The sequence below is a fragment of the Nansenia antarctica genome (genome assembly GCF_963989245.1).
Source record: "Nansenia antarctica genome assembly, chromosome: 6".
NCBI lineage: Eukaryota > Metazoa > Chordata > Actinopteri > Argentiniformes > Microstomatidae > Nansenia > Nansenia antarctica.
The window spans coordinates 15,018,460-15,038,095 of NC_137676.1; the positions used below are offsets into that span (position 1 = coordinate 15,018,460).

General features: G+C 45.3%; 1 protein-coding gene across 1 annotated transcript in view; it reads left to right on the forward strand.

The window, feature by feature from the left end:
* LOC308161165 (prickle-like protein 2) overlaps window positions 1-19,630 on the forward strand; it is a gene marked incomplete at its 3' end in the record, with an annotated part of 65,122 nt that extends 45,492 nt beyond the window's left edge. The window contains exons 2-8 of the mRNA XM_080535140.1: window positions 12,151-12,334; window positions 16,346-16,459; window positions 16,659-16,796; window positions 17,269-17,472; window positions 17,892-18,078; window positions 18,808-18,962; window positions 19,166-19,630. Coding sequence (XP_080391266.1) covers window positions 12,203-12,334; window positions 16,346-16,459; window positions 16,659-16,796; window positions 17,269-17,472; window positions 17,892-18,078; window positions 18,808-18,962; window positions 19,166-19,630 — 1,395 coding nt within the window. The remainder of the gene's footprint in view (window positions 1-12,150; window positions 12,335-16,345; window positions 16,460-16,658; window positions 16,797-17,268; window positions 17,473-17,891; window positions 18,079-18,807; window positions 18,963-19,165) is intronic.
* Window positions 19,631-19,636: the final 6 nt, after the last annotated feature.

The window sequence follows — 19,636 nt, forward strand, 5'->3', positions numbered from 1 at the left end:
TTCAGTTTTAACACTTCTACTCCCCTTTAATGTGCTGATAATGTATTTTGTATTGTAGCTCTAAAGCAAACCAGGCTAGGTTAGAGGTAAAGTAGCACTATGGTACAGTACAGTATGTATACTTTAGTGCCTGAGCACTGCTAATGGCTACCAGGTTTACCTCATTAGTTAATTATGTGTTAGGTAAAGGTCTGCAGTGTGCAGCTCCAGACTGAATGACATTTAGACTAATGCCAACAGATTACCTCTGAAAATGGACCGAAATTGGGCTAATTTTTTACACTGTTTCATTGTTGTGGCCATCCATTATATGTGGCTGTGTTCATTATTTAAAGAGCAGAGACGTGGTCTGACTTGGTGACAATCCCCCTGTTTGTGAGGAGTGCCAGTCCTACGAACTCTAGTGAACTTTGCGTCGGTATTTGAACAAAGTATGACGGAGGTCAGAGGTCAATGCTAAAAGCTCTATTAAATGATGTCAACGCCCCCGTGTCTGTATGCATCACCATCTCCTTCTCATCAGGGGCCCTGCTCTCCTAAACGTCACACATCTCTCTCTCTGCCTCTCATCTTCCAGTCACATCTTGAAGTACATTAACACCACTAAAACCTATGGTAACACCTGCAATGACAGTTGAAAATGTTCCGTAAATATATTGCGATATGTGGTATTTTTTCTCTCAAGGTCTTTGTGTGTTAGACTTGATCTATGGAGATCTCAACAATTTGTCTTATTTCATTGTTTGCTTCTTTTGTAAATGGTTGACTGTCACAGTCAAATTACGTCTCTTTGTGAGCTTTAGAAAGACACTGACGTGAGTCATTACACGTCCATTGTTGATGACATCGCGATACAATGGAGCTGGCTTTCAATAAAGGCCATCACAATGGGACAGGGTGTTAAATGAATCACGCCTTGAATGAGTGTTCGCTCTATTGTTGGGACGGGGTTGGTGCCTCAACTCCAACTCTTGCATTGCCCATCCATTAGACTGCAACACTGGACAGATGCCATATTCAAACCTGACGCTTTTAAAATGGTGAGGCTTCGTTGAATAACGTCTCATTCAAAGCAATTACCATACTGGTGTTTCGGAATTAACATACGGATATGAGCATATTCTTTATCCAATAGCAAACAGCAAGTAGCCTACTTCTGACAAGATGCTAACATTTTGATAAAGAGAGTTAATTTACAGTAGTGTTTGGTAACTACATTTTCTAAGGAGAATATGTTTTCTTTGTCCAAACGGACATACTATACAATACATTCAGTATGCAGACATACTATACAGTACATTCAGTATGCAGACAATCCCAAAACAATAGCGGCACAGCACCATGCTCCAACCAACCTCAAATCAAATCAAACTTTATTTGTCACGTACATCGCATACAGCCGTAATTGAAATACATACTTATCTTACTGTACTTATCACATCATAACTGTAGATATCCTATTTTGTCTACAATATTGTGTTTTGCACTACATCACCATTTGCACTTCTGGTTAGATACTAAACTGCATTTCGTTGTGGTACTTGTACTCTGCAATGACAATAAAGTTGAATCTAATCTAAATCTAAAATGTAGGCTATAGCTAAATGCTTTGGAATCTTGCTCCTCGATCAACAACAGTCAACAAAGATGAACAATACAATATAATACAGTATCACTGGAAGCCATTGGAAGCACATCCAGTAGTGTTTGTTTTGTAGAGGCGTGTGCACGTCTGGGGTTTGTGACTGAGGCGATCAGTCTTCTATCCTCCCCACGACCCACAGCCCAACCTTACCCTCTCACTCACATGCTTACGCTGCATGTTAACACTAACAAAGAAACCAAGCCACTCCACAGAAAAACCCATCTCCATTATTGAATGCACAAAAGACGTCTCTTTCATATACATAACACTTTGCACATGCATGGAAACCAGTAAATGTTTCCCATATGGCGGAGTTCACACATTGGCCAGCCCCTCTGTGCTGGGAGAAAAAAAAATGCTTACACTGATTTCACTGCCAATAAAGGGGAGTTAGGGATATATATTTAGATTTATGACGTTATATATTTCAGGGAAAGAAAGCCGCTAACAGTACTGGCAACCAGTCTCACATCTTTCCTGTTGAATTCAAACGTATCACTCAAACACGAGAGGAGAGGACAATCAGAAGAGTCTTCTTGAAGGGATATCAGATCAGAGGATACCATGTGTCAAAGGTTAATGACAGGATGTTCGTTATCAATTTAACGTGGGGTACATCTGAGTGTGAAAAACGACTGGCTAGGCAACTTCTCAACTTTATATCAGCATACACTATACACAGCACCATAGCTCCTCGCTTGCATAACCAAGGCCATTGTTACCCGGATGTAGCAGTGGGAACATTTGGAATATAGGAGCACTCCGGAGCAGAAGCAAACATTCTGAGGGGGTTCAAGCCCTTCCCTGTGCACCAGAGAGAGTGCTCTAGGGTGTGCTTGATTGACCTTTAATGCTGGTGAAGCTCTGGTGCTTTAGCGGTGAAGTATGGATGCATCACAGTAAGAGCACCCAGCTCAGCTCAGCTCCAGCATGTAAAGAGGCTGGTGGGAGGAGGCAGGGATGTGTAAAAATGCATAGCAACAGACTCTCTCTCCCTCTCTTACACTCACACACACACACACACTCACACGCAGGAATAATAATGGGCCCAGATTAAAGATTACACCCTCAGGAGAATGGTGTAAGAGGCATCTGGAAGCAGGAATTAACGTCAGGTTGCGAATCGCGTGCAGCTATAGGAGGAGGCAGAGTTTCCTACGCTGCTGAAGTCATCCCCACACAGTAATGAGGCTTTAACTGGGGGGACTGGTGACAGTCTGCTTTGTGCTGCTATTCCATTCACTGCCACTCTCCTGTTGTAACAGGCACTACCCCTTCCAACTGTTCCTCACCCCTCCCCTCATACCATCTTATCATTACCTCTCTGTGAAATACACGTGAATATGGCTGAACACCTTACAGTGGAAGGAGATAAGCGATAGATGTGGTATCGTATTGTTGCTCTATTCAAACATGGACGCCTGGCTGTGCTACTGTGCGCCAGTGTGATCTGCCTGGTGAAACCCTGGTGTTCTATTTCAGGCCATCCCACACACAGTGGGAGAGGAGCAGAGATTTGTCACCCGTTAATTACAGCTTTCGAGTTCCTGAGAAATTGTGTGCGTGTGTAGGTAAGAGAGTCCTACTTTAGATTTCAGGAACAGGCCTCTGGCAATTAGTACATCAAGGAGATGCGGGGTGTGTGTGTGTGTGTGTGGGCGTGGCGGGGGTGTGTGTGTGTGTGTGTGTGTGTGTGTTCAAAGCATTTTGTTCATTGGTGTTATTGTATCATGATGACTTTGCCATTAATGGATCAAGATGTAGCAACAACTGTAGCAATCTGTGTGTTGTGTTTGTTCTAGCTATTTTATATATGATATGGCTTTTCCCCACATCAAATGCATTGTGTTTTTAATAATAATATATGCCATTTAGCTGATGCTTTTATCCACAGCAAGTTATATTACAGTGAGTTCAAACATTTTTCACTGTATATGGTCCCAGCGGGAATCAAACCCACAATCTCAGCATTGTTAGCACATGCTCTACCAACTGAGCCATGGAGGACCGAATGTTTGCCTACATACGTGCTGTCTGTGTACTAAATAAGTAATATTCAGCAGCATATAGTATTAGTATGCATCTCTATAACTACATTTCACACGGGTGAAAATGATATTTCTGTGTTTGTGCCTCTCTCCCATTGATTGATTGGCTGCAGTATTATCCCTCTCTCATTCTCTCCTTATCCCCTCCTACTCGATCACTTGATTCCTGTTGTCTAGGGGTTGAATCATGGAGGTTTATTCATTGAGGGTCATGTGTCTTTAATTAATTTATTGTCAGGTTTGAGCCAGATAAGATGTATTAAGTATCTAATCCCCATGATTGGATTATGATCTGATTGGCTGTGTACGGTAAGTGGGCTGTGTATTGTTCTGATAAAGAGTTGCATTGACAGATGTAGTCAACCTTTTTATGTGCTGATAATCTAGTTTCTATCAATCAATTGAATTACTTTGATCCAGCAAATGTCAGTTGTTATTCAGATCCAGGTATTTTCTTAGAATGAATTCAGTCCAAATGTATAATACCATTGTCATCTTATTTTACCATATTGTCATGTGATTCTTGAATGAATGAATGAATGGACTTTATTGTCATTGCTACAGTACAGGTACCAAACAACGAAATTTAGGAGGGGTGGCTCCCCTGGTGTTAGGAAAGAAAAAAAAAAAGAAAAAAACTTTTAGAAAAAGAATAAAATCACAAGAAGGTAAGGAGCTGGTTTACATAAATAAAGGCTATGTACACAATCCACTGTACTATACTGCACAGATAGTCAACTAGGGTTGTTATATTGCACAATAGTATTTTTTCACGTTATTTAAAGTGTCACAGTTTGCAGGCTTGAAATGTACATGTTTGTGCCTCAGCACTACACCTGATTTTTTCAGTCCAGCAGCTGCCATACAATCCGTCCAGACTGTCCAGGGCCCAGAACTTAGGTCTTTGCTGTGTTCAGGGCCTGGACGGCCCTGTGGTAGAAGCAGTTCTTCAGTCTGTTTGTCTTAGCGGCCGGGGTCCTGTACCTCCTTTTCGAGGGCAGCCTGGTAAAGTGTACGTGCCCAGGGTGGGTCGGGTCCCTGGAGATCTTTGAGGCCTTCCTGAGACAGCGTGTGTTGTACAGCTCTTCCAGAGAGGGGAGGGGGGCGCCGGTGATCTTCTGTGCTGTTCTCACTACTCTCTGTAGCGCATTTCTCTCCGCTGTTGTGCAGCTGTAGAACCAGTTGCAGATGCCGTAGGTGAGGATGCTCTCCACTGCGCCGCGGTAGAAGGCCACCAGTATCTCCTTACAGTTCACTGAGGCCAAGGTTTCTCTTCTACGAGGATGTATTTTCTTTTGTTACGAGATGCGCATATAACAGTTGACATTCTGTTTTTCTTGATGTACTCAAACACATTGCTGTTTTGTAGAAGTGAATGTGCTCCAGTACAGTGGTTTTGGTTTGGTCCTCTGACGTATGCACATCCTGTGTCCTTGGCGGTAATCTCGTAACCACACTTCAAAGGACCACAGAACACACACACACACACACACACACACACACACACCTGTCCCTAAGGACTGGCTGCTGTGTATCCTGAATCTCAACACAGAGGAAGAGGAAGAGAGAGAGAGAGAGAGAGAGAGAGAGAGAGAGAGAGAGAGAGAGAGAGAGAGAGAGAGAGAGAGATTGCTTGGTTGAAAAAAATGAACATTCGAATTGACAGTTGTTGCACTTAAGGATTTTCAACATTTCAATATATTCATCACAGTGTGACCTTGTTTGTTTCAAACAAGCATTCATCACATCTCTCTCTCTCTCTCCCTCCCTCCCTCCCTCTCTCTCTCTCCCTCCCTCTCTCTCTCTCTCCCTCCCTCTCTCTCTCTCTCTCTCTCTCTCTCTCTCTCTCTCTCTCTCATTACTTTATCACCCGCTGCATCTGCATGTCCCCACACTTAAATAAACAAAAGGACACATTTCCTGTCGGCTTTCACCACCACTGTCCTGTAATTGAGTTTTCTCTCTCATTACTCACACAGAGAGGGTTGGACAGAGGTTACCGTAGTTACTCACCCAGCCTGACTCCATGGTGACCAGCCCCTCTCCCTCTCGCACACACAGGGTGGGATTACTGCGTTCTGGAAGGCAGGTTTCTTTTCTTGCAGGAAAGAAAAAAAGAAAGGGGTTGTTCTGGAACGCTGGTTTTAGTGGGGGGGACGGGGGGGGACTGGGTGGTGGAGGGAGTAGTGTGTGTGTGTGCGTGTGTGTTGGGTATGCTCTCCCCTCCCTTCCTCCCTCTATCACTCTTCATTATTAATCATGGATGACTGTGAGTTCAGCAGGAGAGAAAAGGGGCCAACAACAGATGACATTTGGGGCTGCTGTAAGTGCAGGGAGGGGGGGGGGGAGGGGGGGGGGTTACACAAGTTTCTATTTATGGATCGGTGGTTTAACACTTTCGCCCTGCCACCACTGCTTTGTGGCATGTTTCTCCAGAGTCACCATGACGTTCTTCTACTGCTTGTCATGGTGCAGTGTGACTGGGACGAGATGACATTCTAGCAGGGACACAGCGGTTTGTCACCTGAAGATCAATCATTGTCCATTTGTGTGTGACGCCTTTGTGAGTGACTGCTGCCAGGTCACATGTGTGCCTGAGTGTTAACTCATTCAGTGCTGAGGGGGAATAAAGTCGCCCAAATCGTCAACATAATTCTTTGAGTGCCAAGAGCGACTTTACTCACCAGAAATGTGTATATTATTATGATGCTTCATTTTGTAATGAAATCAAAGTATTGCTAGGTAAATACCACACAAAACATTTGGCACTCTAGGTGGTGAGTGTTCCTGGATTCTTTGGCAGTTAGTTAAACTGGAGTGTGTTAGTACCATTTATTTATTTATTTGATATGGTTTTTTCGGCATTACCGCTTTATTGGGATAGAGACAGTAGAGATTGACAGGAAGGATGGGTGAGAGAGGAGGGATGACAGGATATGTCGATGGCCAGAATCGAAACGGGGACCATGTGATTATATGGCTGATGCCTTTAGTGTGCTGCGCCACCAAGCACCCCAAGTACCATTTCTTAATCCGTCAGTGACATTTTTGTGTTGTCCTTTCTACACTGAACAAAAATATAAACGCAACACTTTAGTTTTTGCTCCCAATTTTAAATAACGACCTAAGACTTCTATGTACACAAAAGGCCTATTTCTCTCAAATTGTGTTCACAAATTTGTTTCAATCTGTGTTAGTGAGCGCTTCTCCTTTGCCGAGATAATTCATCCACCTGACAGGTGTGGCATATCCAGATGCTGATTAGACAGCATGATTATTGCGCAGATGTGCCTTAGGCTGGTCACAATAAAAGGCCACTCTAAAATATGCAGTTTTATCACACTAAATCACACAATGCCACAGATGTCGCAAGTTTTGAGGGTGCGTTTTGAGGGTGTGTGAATCCAAACTGCCATCTTCAAATCCGTGTTTTGCTTGGAAGCTCTTTCACCTCAGGAAACTGGTGGGGGAGGGTGGGAAGGTGTTAGGCCATCCTCAGATGGGCGTCTCAGAAGTGTCTCCCTGTGCCAGTCAGTTTGAAGGAGAAGCGACTGCCCTCAGCAAACTGAACAACCAACAAACCAACTCTACACAAGAAGGAAGTGCCCTCTCAGTTGTGTATTATTATTATTATTATTATTTAGCACTGGCCTTATCAGTCAAATGAATATTTATGAGTGTCTTAGCCATGCACTGCTGACATCAGCAGCTACTTATGTCATTAGAGAAGGACCTTTTTAGAATAAATTGTACATTTATTTTCTCTGGCTCATTGTTCCTTATTATAAACGGCAATCTACTCTCTCAATGAATCCACATTTTTGCAATAATTGACCTTTAAGCAATTTGGAAATTAATGCATTTCTCTCTGCCACTGCTCTCCCAATGGCTGCAGGCATATTATAGAAGTGTTTGATGTTTTACAGTATTGCAAAGGGGGGACAGTACGTGCCAGGGGCGAAGGAAATCACTTTCAGTTGTTTAACATGAGGAACAAGCACAAACACACGCACGCACGCACACACACACAGGCACGGTATGGTTAAGTGGCTTCACATACTGTATTCAGCCTCCAATACTTCATTGAATGAGCAAAGACCATTAGTTTGTTCTGCAGTTGTGAAGGATAAAGTACTAGCATTAAGGTCAGAGAGAGAGAGAGAGAGAGAGAGAGAACGAGAACAGAATGACAGTCTTTCTATCTGTCATTTAAAGCCAGAGGCTGTCTGCTTCATCAAACTAGCCAAAGTGTAACCATTTCCATGTTAGGCATGTCAGATCTGGCTATTACACGATAATATTCAACATGGTCACTGTTCCCTTTGGTAAATTATTCACCTTGAATGTCTGGCAAAATGTGAAAAGGTTATCTGTAAGCTTTGTTAACTATCCTGATAGTGCTTTGAATGAAATGGAGTCCGTTAAGTCTCAGAGTACTCCGATAATCCTGGGTGTAATGGCTTTACAGTATGATGGTGTCATAATAGATACATTACATAATAGACACACTTGGAGCACCGATAAAGGGCCATTCAGTGTACTCTGGCCCACTAATGGTTACTGATAGACATACATTGAAGTGCAGTGTAGGTTAAGACTTATTGACAGCATGAAATGGGGTCACTTAAAAATAAAATAAAAACACAGCTATGAGATTCATACTTTTAAAGGGTGAGTCTGGGAAATGATATGATGAAAATGCAAATGAATGAATTTCATCTGTCATCGTCTCATCATGTTGATGAGACGCGGCGGCAACTAACTGATGTCATCATTCCGATTGCAATTTATGTTTGGGACTGTGGGTTGTGACGCCTTCATTCTTTGTATTTCTCACTGTTGGCCTTTGACATGAGAATGGAGCCTCTGCTAAGAGCTTGGACAAATCATTAGATTGTCATTAGAACTGCTGCTGTACATGACATGGAGAACCAGGCAGTTTGATTGGTTAAGATCTCACTGTGAAGACTTAATGGAACCTTGGTCAGGCTCCTTGCTTCACTCAAGAACCTCTCTTCATGTCAGCTTTTACATAAATAAGCTTTTTTCTCTTTCACTCCCTCCCTCCCTCCCTCTCCCTCTCTCTTTCTTTCTCTCATGCACACCCACACAGAGCCTGTCAGATCCACACGAGGATGGGAGGAGAGAGGGAGGGAGGGAGGGGGTGAAGGATGACGCGTGAAAAAGGAAAAGCATTTCTCTGAGCACTGCATTAACAGCTCTCTCTCTCTCTCTCTCTCTCTCTCTCTCTCTCTCTCTCTCTCTCTCTCTCTCTCTCTCTCTCTCTCTCTCTGTCTCCATCTATCCCCCCTACCTCTTTCTATTAGTTTCTTTCTCTCTTCTCAAAAGATGAAGGTTCAGATGTGGATCACACAACCCTTCTCCCCTTTCATCAAAAGTGGGTCTGTTGAAGTGATGATAACCTTTCATCTCGCCATAAAAAATATTGCTACAGTACACCCTCCCTTGTGATTGGTCTGATGAGGTGTCTTCTCCAGGCATGGAGAGGATCGATGTCACGGTGACTGTTGACTGATTCCCATCAGTAGCCAGACTGGTAATAACTGTGCTCCTGGCCACAGCCATTTAATCATTGATGGATGTGATGTCGCCCCCCCGTTCGCTAATCTGCCCTTTCAGGGCTCTAAGGGCACGTTAAGTTAAATTACCTTTGATTGGCTGTAATCCGAGAGATGTGCCCTCCACTCGCTCAGTAAAAAACAACTGAACACACACACACCGGTTCACACTCACACTGACTGTCTATCTCCATCTCCCTCTGTTGCTGGGGCAGAACAGAGGAGTTTGTGCAATGACTAACTGCTGCGCGTAGTGAGAGTGTGTTACGTCAAAAGCACACACTCACTAGGTCTCCCTGGAGGCCCCTCACTCTCCCTCTCAGCCTCCGTACAGTGGTGATGTAACAGCTTAGCCTGGGGCTAGGCCAGGGGGTAGGAGCTAGAGAGTAGCTATACCTACCCCCCCCCCCCCCCCCTCTCTCTCTCTCTAGAGGAATCAGCTCCCATCTTAGGATGAGATACTGCATATGTAAGCTATCACACCACTCTACCACATGCAGTCTTTGACTCATGTCCTGGAAGCGCTGGGCTCTCATGGCGTTACAGTACAGTTGGTCTGTCCTCGTGCTTTGCATAATGTTGTAATACCAGACTTCCTGGTCAGCTGTCTGCTTCACTAGGTGGAAGGAGAGGACGGTCCCAGCAGTGTGTCTGTGCCTGTTAAGGCAATGCTGTTTACAGAGCTTTCGCTGCTTCCAGCAATCTCATTCTATGATAACCAAGAACCGTCAAGGAGCTTTTTTTTTTCTTTTAAAAGAAACATGTTTTAGGATGATCCTACTTTATTGGGATAGAGACAGTAGAGACAGACAGGAAGGATGGGTGAGAGAGAGGAGGGATGACATGTAGGATATGTCAATGGCTGGAATTCGAACCACGGACCTTGTGATTATGCGGTACACGCATTAGTGTGCTACGCCACTAAGCACCGCCCATCAAGGAGCTTTTCAATGGCATTCCAATGATTAGTGTTGGTCACTGACTTCTTCTCTGCCAACATACCCCATCCCGGAACCTGCGGTCCCCTATACATTGGTCTGCTTCCCACCCCCTGCACCAACCTATGAACCTTCGGGGACAGAGCCTTCAGTGTGGCAGCACCCACCTTTTGGAACTCTCTCCCCACAGTGATCCGCAATGCCCCTACCCTGGACACCTTCAAATCAGCCCTCAAAATCTGTTCACCAAGGCCTTAGTTTAGTTTTGTCGCTGTCTCTGTGTTTTCTGTTTTGTCTGTCTGACTTTTTTTCTGTAAAATGTGTAAAGCGTCATTGGGTTCTGTGAAAGGCACTATATAACACCAAGATATTATTATTATTATTATTATTATTATTAGGGATCTGTGGTTGTTCAGCCTAAATGGACCTTTTAACATTAGAGTTCCTACTAAATAGGCAGATGACATACGCAGTAATGGCAACCCATTTAGACTCCCTCAAATATGATACAGAATTTCCCATTTGCCCCCCTAAATTAATTACTTTTCAATTGCATGTTTCTCCTGGTGGCAGCAATATGCAGCAGGTACCCCCTCTTGTTAATCATTCATGCATTAGTAATGTATGTAGCTGTTCTAGTCCCTCCAGCCAGAGAGACCCACCCCATCTCTCTCCCTCTCCTCCATCGCTTCGGTAGTCAGGCTTTGCAGTGACTCGTACTCTAGTGTCCAAAAAGCCTTACCGGGTCTAATTACAGCTGTTGCCTTTTTAATGAGGATTAAAGTGTTTATTGGTCTTGACATTTACACGGCCCATACACTTTTAAAGCATCAGACAGTTGAATAACTACCCCTTTTAAGTGAGGGCGTTTGTGTGTGTGTGTGCGTTTGTGTGTGTGTTTGTGCGTGCGCGTGTGTGTCATTTGCTTGCTGTCGCCCTGATATATACCAGCAGCTTCCTGTTGTAGAATACTGATGGCCCGATCCCGATTCCCTTTTCTACCCCTAACCCTACGGCTCGTTTTGGAGTGCCACTCGCTTTGGAGCCAAGGCCTCTGAACAGAGCCACAAGCCATAGTGGTTGAAATCTTCCCCTATGAAATTGGACAAACCTTCAAGACCCTGATACATCACCATCAGTAGTGTCATAGAAAAGCATTGATGCTCGCGGTTCATTCTAAAAACTTAAGTTTTATGCTCATCAATCGATCAAACAAGTCATCAACTAAAAAAGAACAATGCTTCATTAATATTATCAGACCATGACAGAATAACGGTGCTCTGTAGGCTATTAACCTGTGCTCCTACCCTGCCAGTCTGCACTGATATAGGACAACAGTGCAGAAATAGACATGCATAATGCATTGAAATGACATTAGTAGGTGTCATATGGCATCAGACATGGAAATATGTCAATATGCGCCTGTAACGTTAGTCACAGCACATCGGCATAATAGCGATTTTTTTGTTATGCTTGTTATAAAGAAAAGGCCTATAATGCATTGAAATGACATTAAACTAAGATAATAACATGGTTATCATAATTTTTCAAATCTTTATTAATAAGTAATTACAGAAAAAGTAAATAACATTTGTGGTTGTCTTCCGCATTGCCTAGAGCAAAATCTGATTACTGTATATGATTCGCAATGCATCCTGGGAGCGTTATGGCTCCGAATCTAACGTCGTCCCTGAAAATCTCCAAACGGAGCCATGGATAGCTCTCCCCCTGCCCCCTAGCCCTCGATGAAATATGAATTGGGACACCCCTACCCTAAACATGAACGGAGCCATAGGGCTGAAAACGGAGCTGGGATCAGGCCTTAACTCCCCTCTGTTTTTCTCTACCCCCTCCCTTTCTATCTCCCTCTCTCTCTCTCTCTCTCTCTCTCTCTCTCTCTCTCTCTCTCTCTCTCTCTCTCTCATCCCTCCTCTCTGAAGGAAGATCTGTGTCCACTGCAAGTGTCCTCGTGAGGAGCATGTGGTGACGGCCATGCCTCTGGAGATGGAGAAGACCGTTACGAAGCTGATGTACGACTTCCAGAGAAACTCCACCTCAGACGACGACTCAGGCTGTGCACTGGAGGAGTACGCTTGGGTGCCCCCCGGCATCAGTCCCGAACAGGTACTAGACACATCTTTTTGTATATATATATATATAGATATACACTGTATATACAGTATACATTTTTTTTTTTTTTGGATTTTATCCCTTTTTTCACCCAATTTGGTATCCAATTCAACCCAACCTAGCATCCAATTATCTATCCCCTGCCTATTGCGTAGGATCCGCCGCACGACCCCGTGGCCGGCAGCCCCAGAGGAGACCGCCAGGCAGACTAGCTGTCTGGCTCCTCGAGCCCAGCACCGTTATTCCGGCACCCCGGGGGCGCTGTTGCGCGACGGATCCTTGTCCGGAAATATTCCTATACCGCCCTCGGGAGCGGCCGCTCAATATGCCGCTCCCTGTGTGTGCCCCGGCCATATCCGGATCTGGCGAGACTGGGATTCGATCCCAGTCCCCGGTGGGCAGCTTGCACTAGTGGCTAGTGCTTAGACCGCTACACCACCGCGGGGCAGTATACATGTTTTTTAGGGCATTTCTGCTCCCTGTGACAGGAAGGATGGGTGAGAGAGAGACATGACATGCAAGATATGTCAAGGGTGGGGATCGAACCAGGAAGTGAAGTGAAGTGAAACTTTATTTATATAGCGCCTTTCGTACATGGATGCAACTCAAAGCAAGGTTCCGCAAGGTTCAAAGCACAGGAACCTTGCGGTTATTTGGTATGCGCATTAGTGTGCTATGCCGCTAAGCACCCCTGGACACATCTCAACCTTCTCTTTCATCTAACTTCACCCACAATGTCTACCACGACGCTTCACCCATCATCATGTAATAATACACACTCACACAGGCAACCCATCTCTCCACCTAGAAATGTACATTTATTTGTGTGGTCCACTATTCCACTCTATAATTCCACCTCATGTGAATGATACACACGCTTAACATGAGTCACATCCTGCTCAACAATGCCCAGCCTGGAACCTTATCGGTCAGAACAATCCAATTATTTGTAGCTGCGCGTGAAGTCTCCCATATCATCTGAGATGGGGGCATTCATTGATTTGTAAATGAGCGGGATTGATCATTCATTATTGTAGGAGAGAAAGAGAAAGAGAGAGAGAGAGAGAGAGAGAGAGAGAGAGAGAGAGAGAGAGAGAGAGATCCAATGGATCAAACCCACCAAGCATAGAGAATTAACTGTTAAACAAGCAAATATGAAGAAATTATTCAACTGTCGCTGTTAGAGATAACACGGTGTGAGGAGAGTGGTCACAGTTCAACAACCATGACCAAACCATAACAAATTAGAGTTGCATTTTTTGACGGATATATAATGGAATTATGTTGTTTTCTTTTGGTTCTAGTGGTCTAATATGCGCCATGCCGTATATGCATAGATAAGCAAACAACATGCTTCTATTCTAATCACGATAATTACAGAAGTATTTTCTTTAAACGTTTTTCTATTATTTAAGAGGAGGCAGGGTGTATTTTCACAAGTGATTTTTTTAGGTGGTAGTGGTGGTCTAGTGGATAGTGAGTTGGACTTGTGATCGGAAGGTTGTGAGTTCAAATCCCGCCTGAAGCCACACCACTACTAGTGTGTCCTTGGGTAAGGCACTTAGCCCTCAGTTACTCCAGGGGGAATGTCCCTGTAATTCGTAATTGTAAGTCGCTTTGGATAAAAGCGTCTGCTAAATGGCAACATTATTATTATTATTATTATTTATTTTTTTATAAGAAAGGCACAAAATCACTGATATGTGCTCTCAGTTGATGGAGGCTCTCCAGATAACGAAGTTGTCTGTTCTGTCTGTATTCACTTTGTTCCAATAGCAGTCTGAAGATAAGCTGCGTGTTTGTACAGTACAGCCGACAGTGGCTGAGATGCAGGGTCTTTCCTGGGGCTTTGTTAATAGATGACAGGCAAGGCTGATGATAGTCATTTTCTCTAGTCAGCCATCTTGACAGCCCGCAGAGGGACGCTGTGGCCTTTCTCTGCTCTGACAGGAGATGAAGACAATTGGGGATCCTGCTGTGTTACCAGTTATCATTTGAGCCGCACCTTAATGGGTATTTAATAGACGATTTTATAAATCGTGTTTGCACTCTGAAATATTAATGCTGTGAGCCATGAGGACGAACATTACCCCTCAGATCGTTGTGTAGTTGTGTACTTGTTGAGAGACTTTTTACCTGATGCATTGTCTCCGTTCCAATCAAGTAACTCTAATTCGTGTTCTACAGGATAAGTCAAGGATGCCAAGTCCCCTTTCTTTCCAGCTCCCTGAATAGCATTGTGCTGTTTAATGTTGAATTGAATGTTATCGGTTGAGGAATGAAAGGACAACATACTCTCCAAGACTGCATCTGGGGGGCTCTTTGTCCTTTAAAACGCTTTGAATTGCAGCCGTTGTTTTTCAAGGGCATGGAGGATGGAGGGACAGACCAATAACAATGTTTTAGTCATTACAGCTTTTAACATATTTTCAGTCAAACTCATTAAACCCAATACAATAACAAAACATAACAATAGCAACAGCTATTCGGTTGTTAAGTCGTGACATGTTTCCAGGTCCAAAGTTGGCTGAGGCGCTGTCTTCGAAATGCGCAGCCTCAGTAATAATAATAATTCATTATATTTGTATAGCGCTTTTCCGAGGCTCATAGACGCTGACAAATATGGGAAAAACAGGAAAGTGCTGTGTCCCTTGTTGTATGAATAGATCCGAGTCTAAAAAACGATTGAACTGTCATTCTACCGCTGTAGTACACCGGTACTATGGTGCAGGGAATTTCTGGTTTGGACCCGGAAATTGCTAAACGTCATGTTTGACGTCAAACTTAACAACCGAATATCATACAGTAGATAGATAGATAGGTAGGCACTTAATTAATCCCTGAGGGAAATTAAGGTGTTACAGCAGCTCACATCACAAACAACAACAACAACAACAACAAGAAAAGTGACAATAGAGTACAATAAAATAAACATCGAAAACAGTATATACAATAAGAACAGTCCAGTATGATTTAGGAGTTGTTCAGTGTTATTGGGGCAGGCAAAAAAGATCTCCTTTAGCGCTCCTTAGTGCAACGTGGTTGTATAATCTGTTGCTAAAGGAGCTTCTCTGCTCTGCCACAGTGTCATGTAGGGAATGGGAGGGATTGTCCATGATGGCCAGGAGTTTGGTCCTCATCCTCCTATTGGCCACCTCCTCTGCTGTGTCCAGGGTGACACAGAGGACAGAACCAGCTTTCCTAATAAGCAGCCTCTTGGTGTCACCTTCCTTGATGCTGCTTCTCCAGTATACCGCTGCGTACAGCACTGCGCTGGCCTCCACTGACTGGTAGAACATGTTCAGCAGAGTCCTGCACACGCCAAAGGACCTGAGCCTCCTCAGGAGATGCTCTGGCCACTCTTGTACAGGAAATATGTGTTACCAGTCCAGTCCAGCTCATTGTCCAGGTGCACCCCCAGGTACTTGCAGCTCTGGACTACCTCCACGTCCTCTTCCTGGATGGAAAAAGGAGACACAGGGACCATAGAAATCCACTACCTTTGTCTTGCTGATGTTGAGTAGCAGGTGGTTCTGCACACACCACTCAACAAAACTGTCCACCAGTCCTCTGTACTCGGTCTCTTGGCCAAAAAACATTAAAAAGCCCTAGCTTGTCTAGAGTCTGTTTCTGCTTTAGCAATTTCAGCAACTCTTTGTCTGGTAAAGCAGCGATGTCATGTAGAAACAACTAGAGAAAAGGGACATGCTGTGGTCGGCTACTTATCACAATTCCCACATTGTACAGTACATGGGAAGGGTCTGGTCTGCTGTCTTACAGTATGTAACAGTAGGTGTGAAGAGGATAAGTAACAATGCATCCAGAACGACTCACAGCTGTTATCCGTGTGTGTGTGTGTGTGTGTGTGTGTGTGTGTGTGTGTGTCTGTCTGTCTGTCTGTCTGTGTGTGTGTGTGTGTGTGTGTGTGTGTGTGTGTCTGTGTGTCTGTCTGTCTGTCTGTGTGTGTGTGTGTCTGTGTGTCTGTGTCTGTGTCTGTATCCCCAGGTTCATCAGTACTATAGCTCCCTGCCTGAGGACAAGGTGCCATATGTGAACAGCCCTGGCGAGAAGCACCGCATCAAACAACTGCTTCACCAGCTGCCCCCCCACGACAACGAGGTAACACAGTACACTGTACACCTTGACATACACAATCTGGCGTGCTCGACTCTAAACAGACACAAATATACATGCCATGTTAGCATGCTAGCCCAGGAGTAATCCACCTTCAGCCTATAAGCAGGGCCAGCTCGTCTACCTTCTGAAATGACCCAGTCTGAAGCTGGGTCATGAGTAGGTGTGTTGGTTTGATCCCCAGGTGAGGTACTGCAACACCCTGGACGACGAGGAGAAGAGAGAGCTCAAGCTCTTCAGTAACCAGCGTAAGAGGGACAACCTGGGCCGAGGCAATGTCCGCCCGTTCCCCCTCACCATCAACGGCGCTATATGTGAACAGGTACGTTTATACCACCTGCGCGCCACCATCCTGCCCTGGCCCTGTAGCCAGCCACGCCCCCTGCCCACGCCCTGTAGCCAGCCACGCCCCCTGCCCACGCCCTGACCCTCAAAACCCCCCTGACACAAAAACAGCATAGAACCAACAACAAAGCCCAGATAGAGATGGGTTCAACTACTAGTGCATTGAACAAAAAATAGGACAAGATCTGTGCAATGGAAATCTATTGTTTGTCTGAAAACGTGGTTATCTCGCTCAGCCTAAATGTCTAAATGAGATTGCTGTTTCCCAGGCCGTGGCTTTCTTTTGAAGTTTAATCAGAAGGATTAGCAGGGAAAACCCTTCAGTGATAAGATCATGCACTTCATATTTTCGAAGATTGGATTATCATTATCTTGGACCTATCGTGTTACTGATGTCTCACTCTCTCTCTCTCTCTCTCTCTCTCTCTCTCTCTCTCTCTCTCTCTCAGTGTGGGGGACAGATCAATGGCGGGGACATTGTGGTGTTTGCGTCACGGGCGGGTCATGGGATGTGCTGGCACCCTCACTGTTTCGTGTGCAGCATGTGTGAGGAGCTATTGGTCGATCTCATCTACTTCTACCTGGATGGCAAGATCTACTGTGGTCGGCACCACGCCGAGAGGCTTAAACCCCGCTGCACAGCCTGTGATGAGGTGAGCTTGCCTGGGCTGAGAGCGCTGCCAGGGTTCTGGGTGTTTTGGCTGGAGCTCAGAGTGAGTCTGGTTAGGTTTAAGAGCTGTGTGGAGTGAAAATAAATCTCCTCCTTCCCTCCTTAACTCATCCAGTCACATTGACCATCTTGCTGGATCTCACTGTGTCTAAATTGATGTGTGGTCAATAGCCCATTATTTGTTTGTCTATACTTGCCATGTTTCTTCCTTGTCTCTTTCCTCCTCTCTCTTATCGTTCTCCAAGTAGTCAATGGTTTGTCTCTGCTCTCTCTGTGTTTTATATTGTCCCTGCTGTCTCTGTGTTTTTGCTGATGATTGTGGCATCTCTCTCTCTGTCTCTCTGTGTTTTACATGATTATGCTGATGAGTGTGACATCTCTCTCTCTCTCTCTGTGTTGTAGATTATCTTTGCTGATGAGTGTACTGAGGCGGAGGGCAGGCACTGGCACATGAAGCACTTCTGCTGTTTCGAGTGTGAGGTCACTCTGGGCGGTCAGCGTTACATCATGAAGGATGGACGCCCCCACTGCTGTAACTGCTTTGAGTCGCTCTATGCGGAGTACTGCGACGCCTGTGGAGAACACATAGGTAGAGGCTTACGCACTTCCCTGCCTTTTTTTATTCACTTGTGTACTGTACAGTACTGTATGTGTGCACACAAACAACCAGATAAAAAATAAATAAAAAATGTGATCACAATACAACTTCATGTTTCAAGTGTTTCCCGCAAAAGTCATTTGGAGTGCAGCTGCCAGCGGATCGTATTACGATCCTAAACCCTCTGCAGCACTCAGCTGGTGAAAGCCATGGCAGAGCAGGGAAATGTAGTTGCTTATTATCTACCCAGTAACTCTGAGAGAAACTGTGATCAATTCGAACCAGAGGATTCCATGTTGTGTCCAGATGGTGACTGTGAAAGATGATTAGTTCCCTTGCCTCCGGAAGCACATCCAATTTAATGTCTTCTCGTGTTATGAAACCGTATAATGGCGGTTTTGGTTAAGATCACAAATATCATTCTTCCTCTGGGAAATAAAACTCTGTGTCTCATTTCCTCTTTTCCAAATATCATTTGGAATCTTGAGAGGTGCAGGATTTTTTTTTTTTTTTACATGTCAGCTGTCGGGGACTCAGTAGATCATCAGAGGACTGTGTGCTACGTCCTATATCCTGTAGCCGTAGATAATGGTTTTTCAGTCTTTTAGCGCGGGACACAGCTGTATGCCAGAGTTCGTCTCAAGCCGGATGGTTCTACAGACGGAGCCCAAGGCAAGGTCTCGCCTCCTGAATAATTAATACCCCCCCTCTCTCCCGCAGGCATCGACCAAGGGCAGATGACGTACGACGGGCAGCACTGGCACGCCACGGAGGACTGCTTCTGCTGCGCCCGCTGCAAGCGCTCGCTCCTGGGCCGCCCCTTCCTGCCCAAGCAAGGCCAGATATTCTGCTCTCGCTCCTGCAGTGCCGGACAGGTACGTTGACGTGTCCTCGACTGAAATGGAGGCACTGATTTTATCACGTGCTAGAGAGGACACCTTCCTCCCTGCAAGTGAAATGGTTGTATGTGTGTTTAAGTAGAAGAGAAGCATCATATTGAATAATAAACTGTATTCATTAGTAATCTAATTAATTAATCTAATCTAATCTAGTCTAATCAATGTAATCCCTCCACCAGGACCCAGATGAGTCTGACTCGTCTGACTCGGCGTTCCAGAGCGCTCGCTCCCGCGAGTCCCGCCACAGCACGAAGATAGGGAAACAGGAGCGTCGGAAAATAACCGAGCAGGAACGCCGTACTGCCGAGGCCCGTCAGGCCGCCCCGCCGCCCATGCCGGACCGCCTCTCCGTTGAACTGGACCCGCTGTCCATCCAGATGGACCGCCTGAGCCTCTCCTCTGGTCAGACCCCCAGCCGCACCCCCAGCCGCACGCCGAGCCGCACCCCCAGTCTGAACCAGGTTTGGATGAGCCGGGATGAACCGTACCCGCCTCTCGCTTACGAGAGCGCCCCTCGCGACCCGTCCCCCACCCCCCCTCCGCTGCAGCACCTGGGCCAGTGTAACCCCAGGCAGGGCTACAGCCCCGGCACCAACCCCCACCCCCCAGCCCAGAGCCCCGTCAACCCAGGTAAGAGGCCTGAGTCTTGG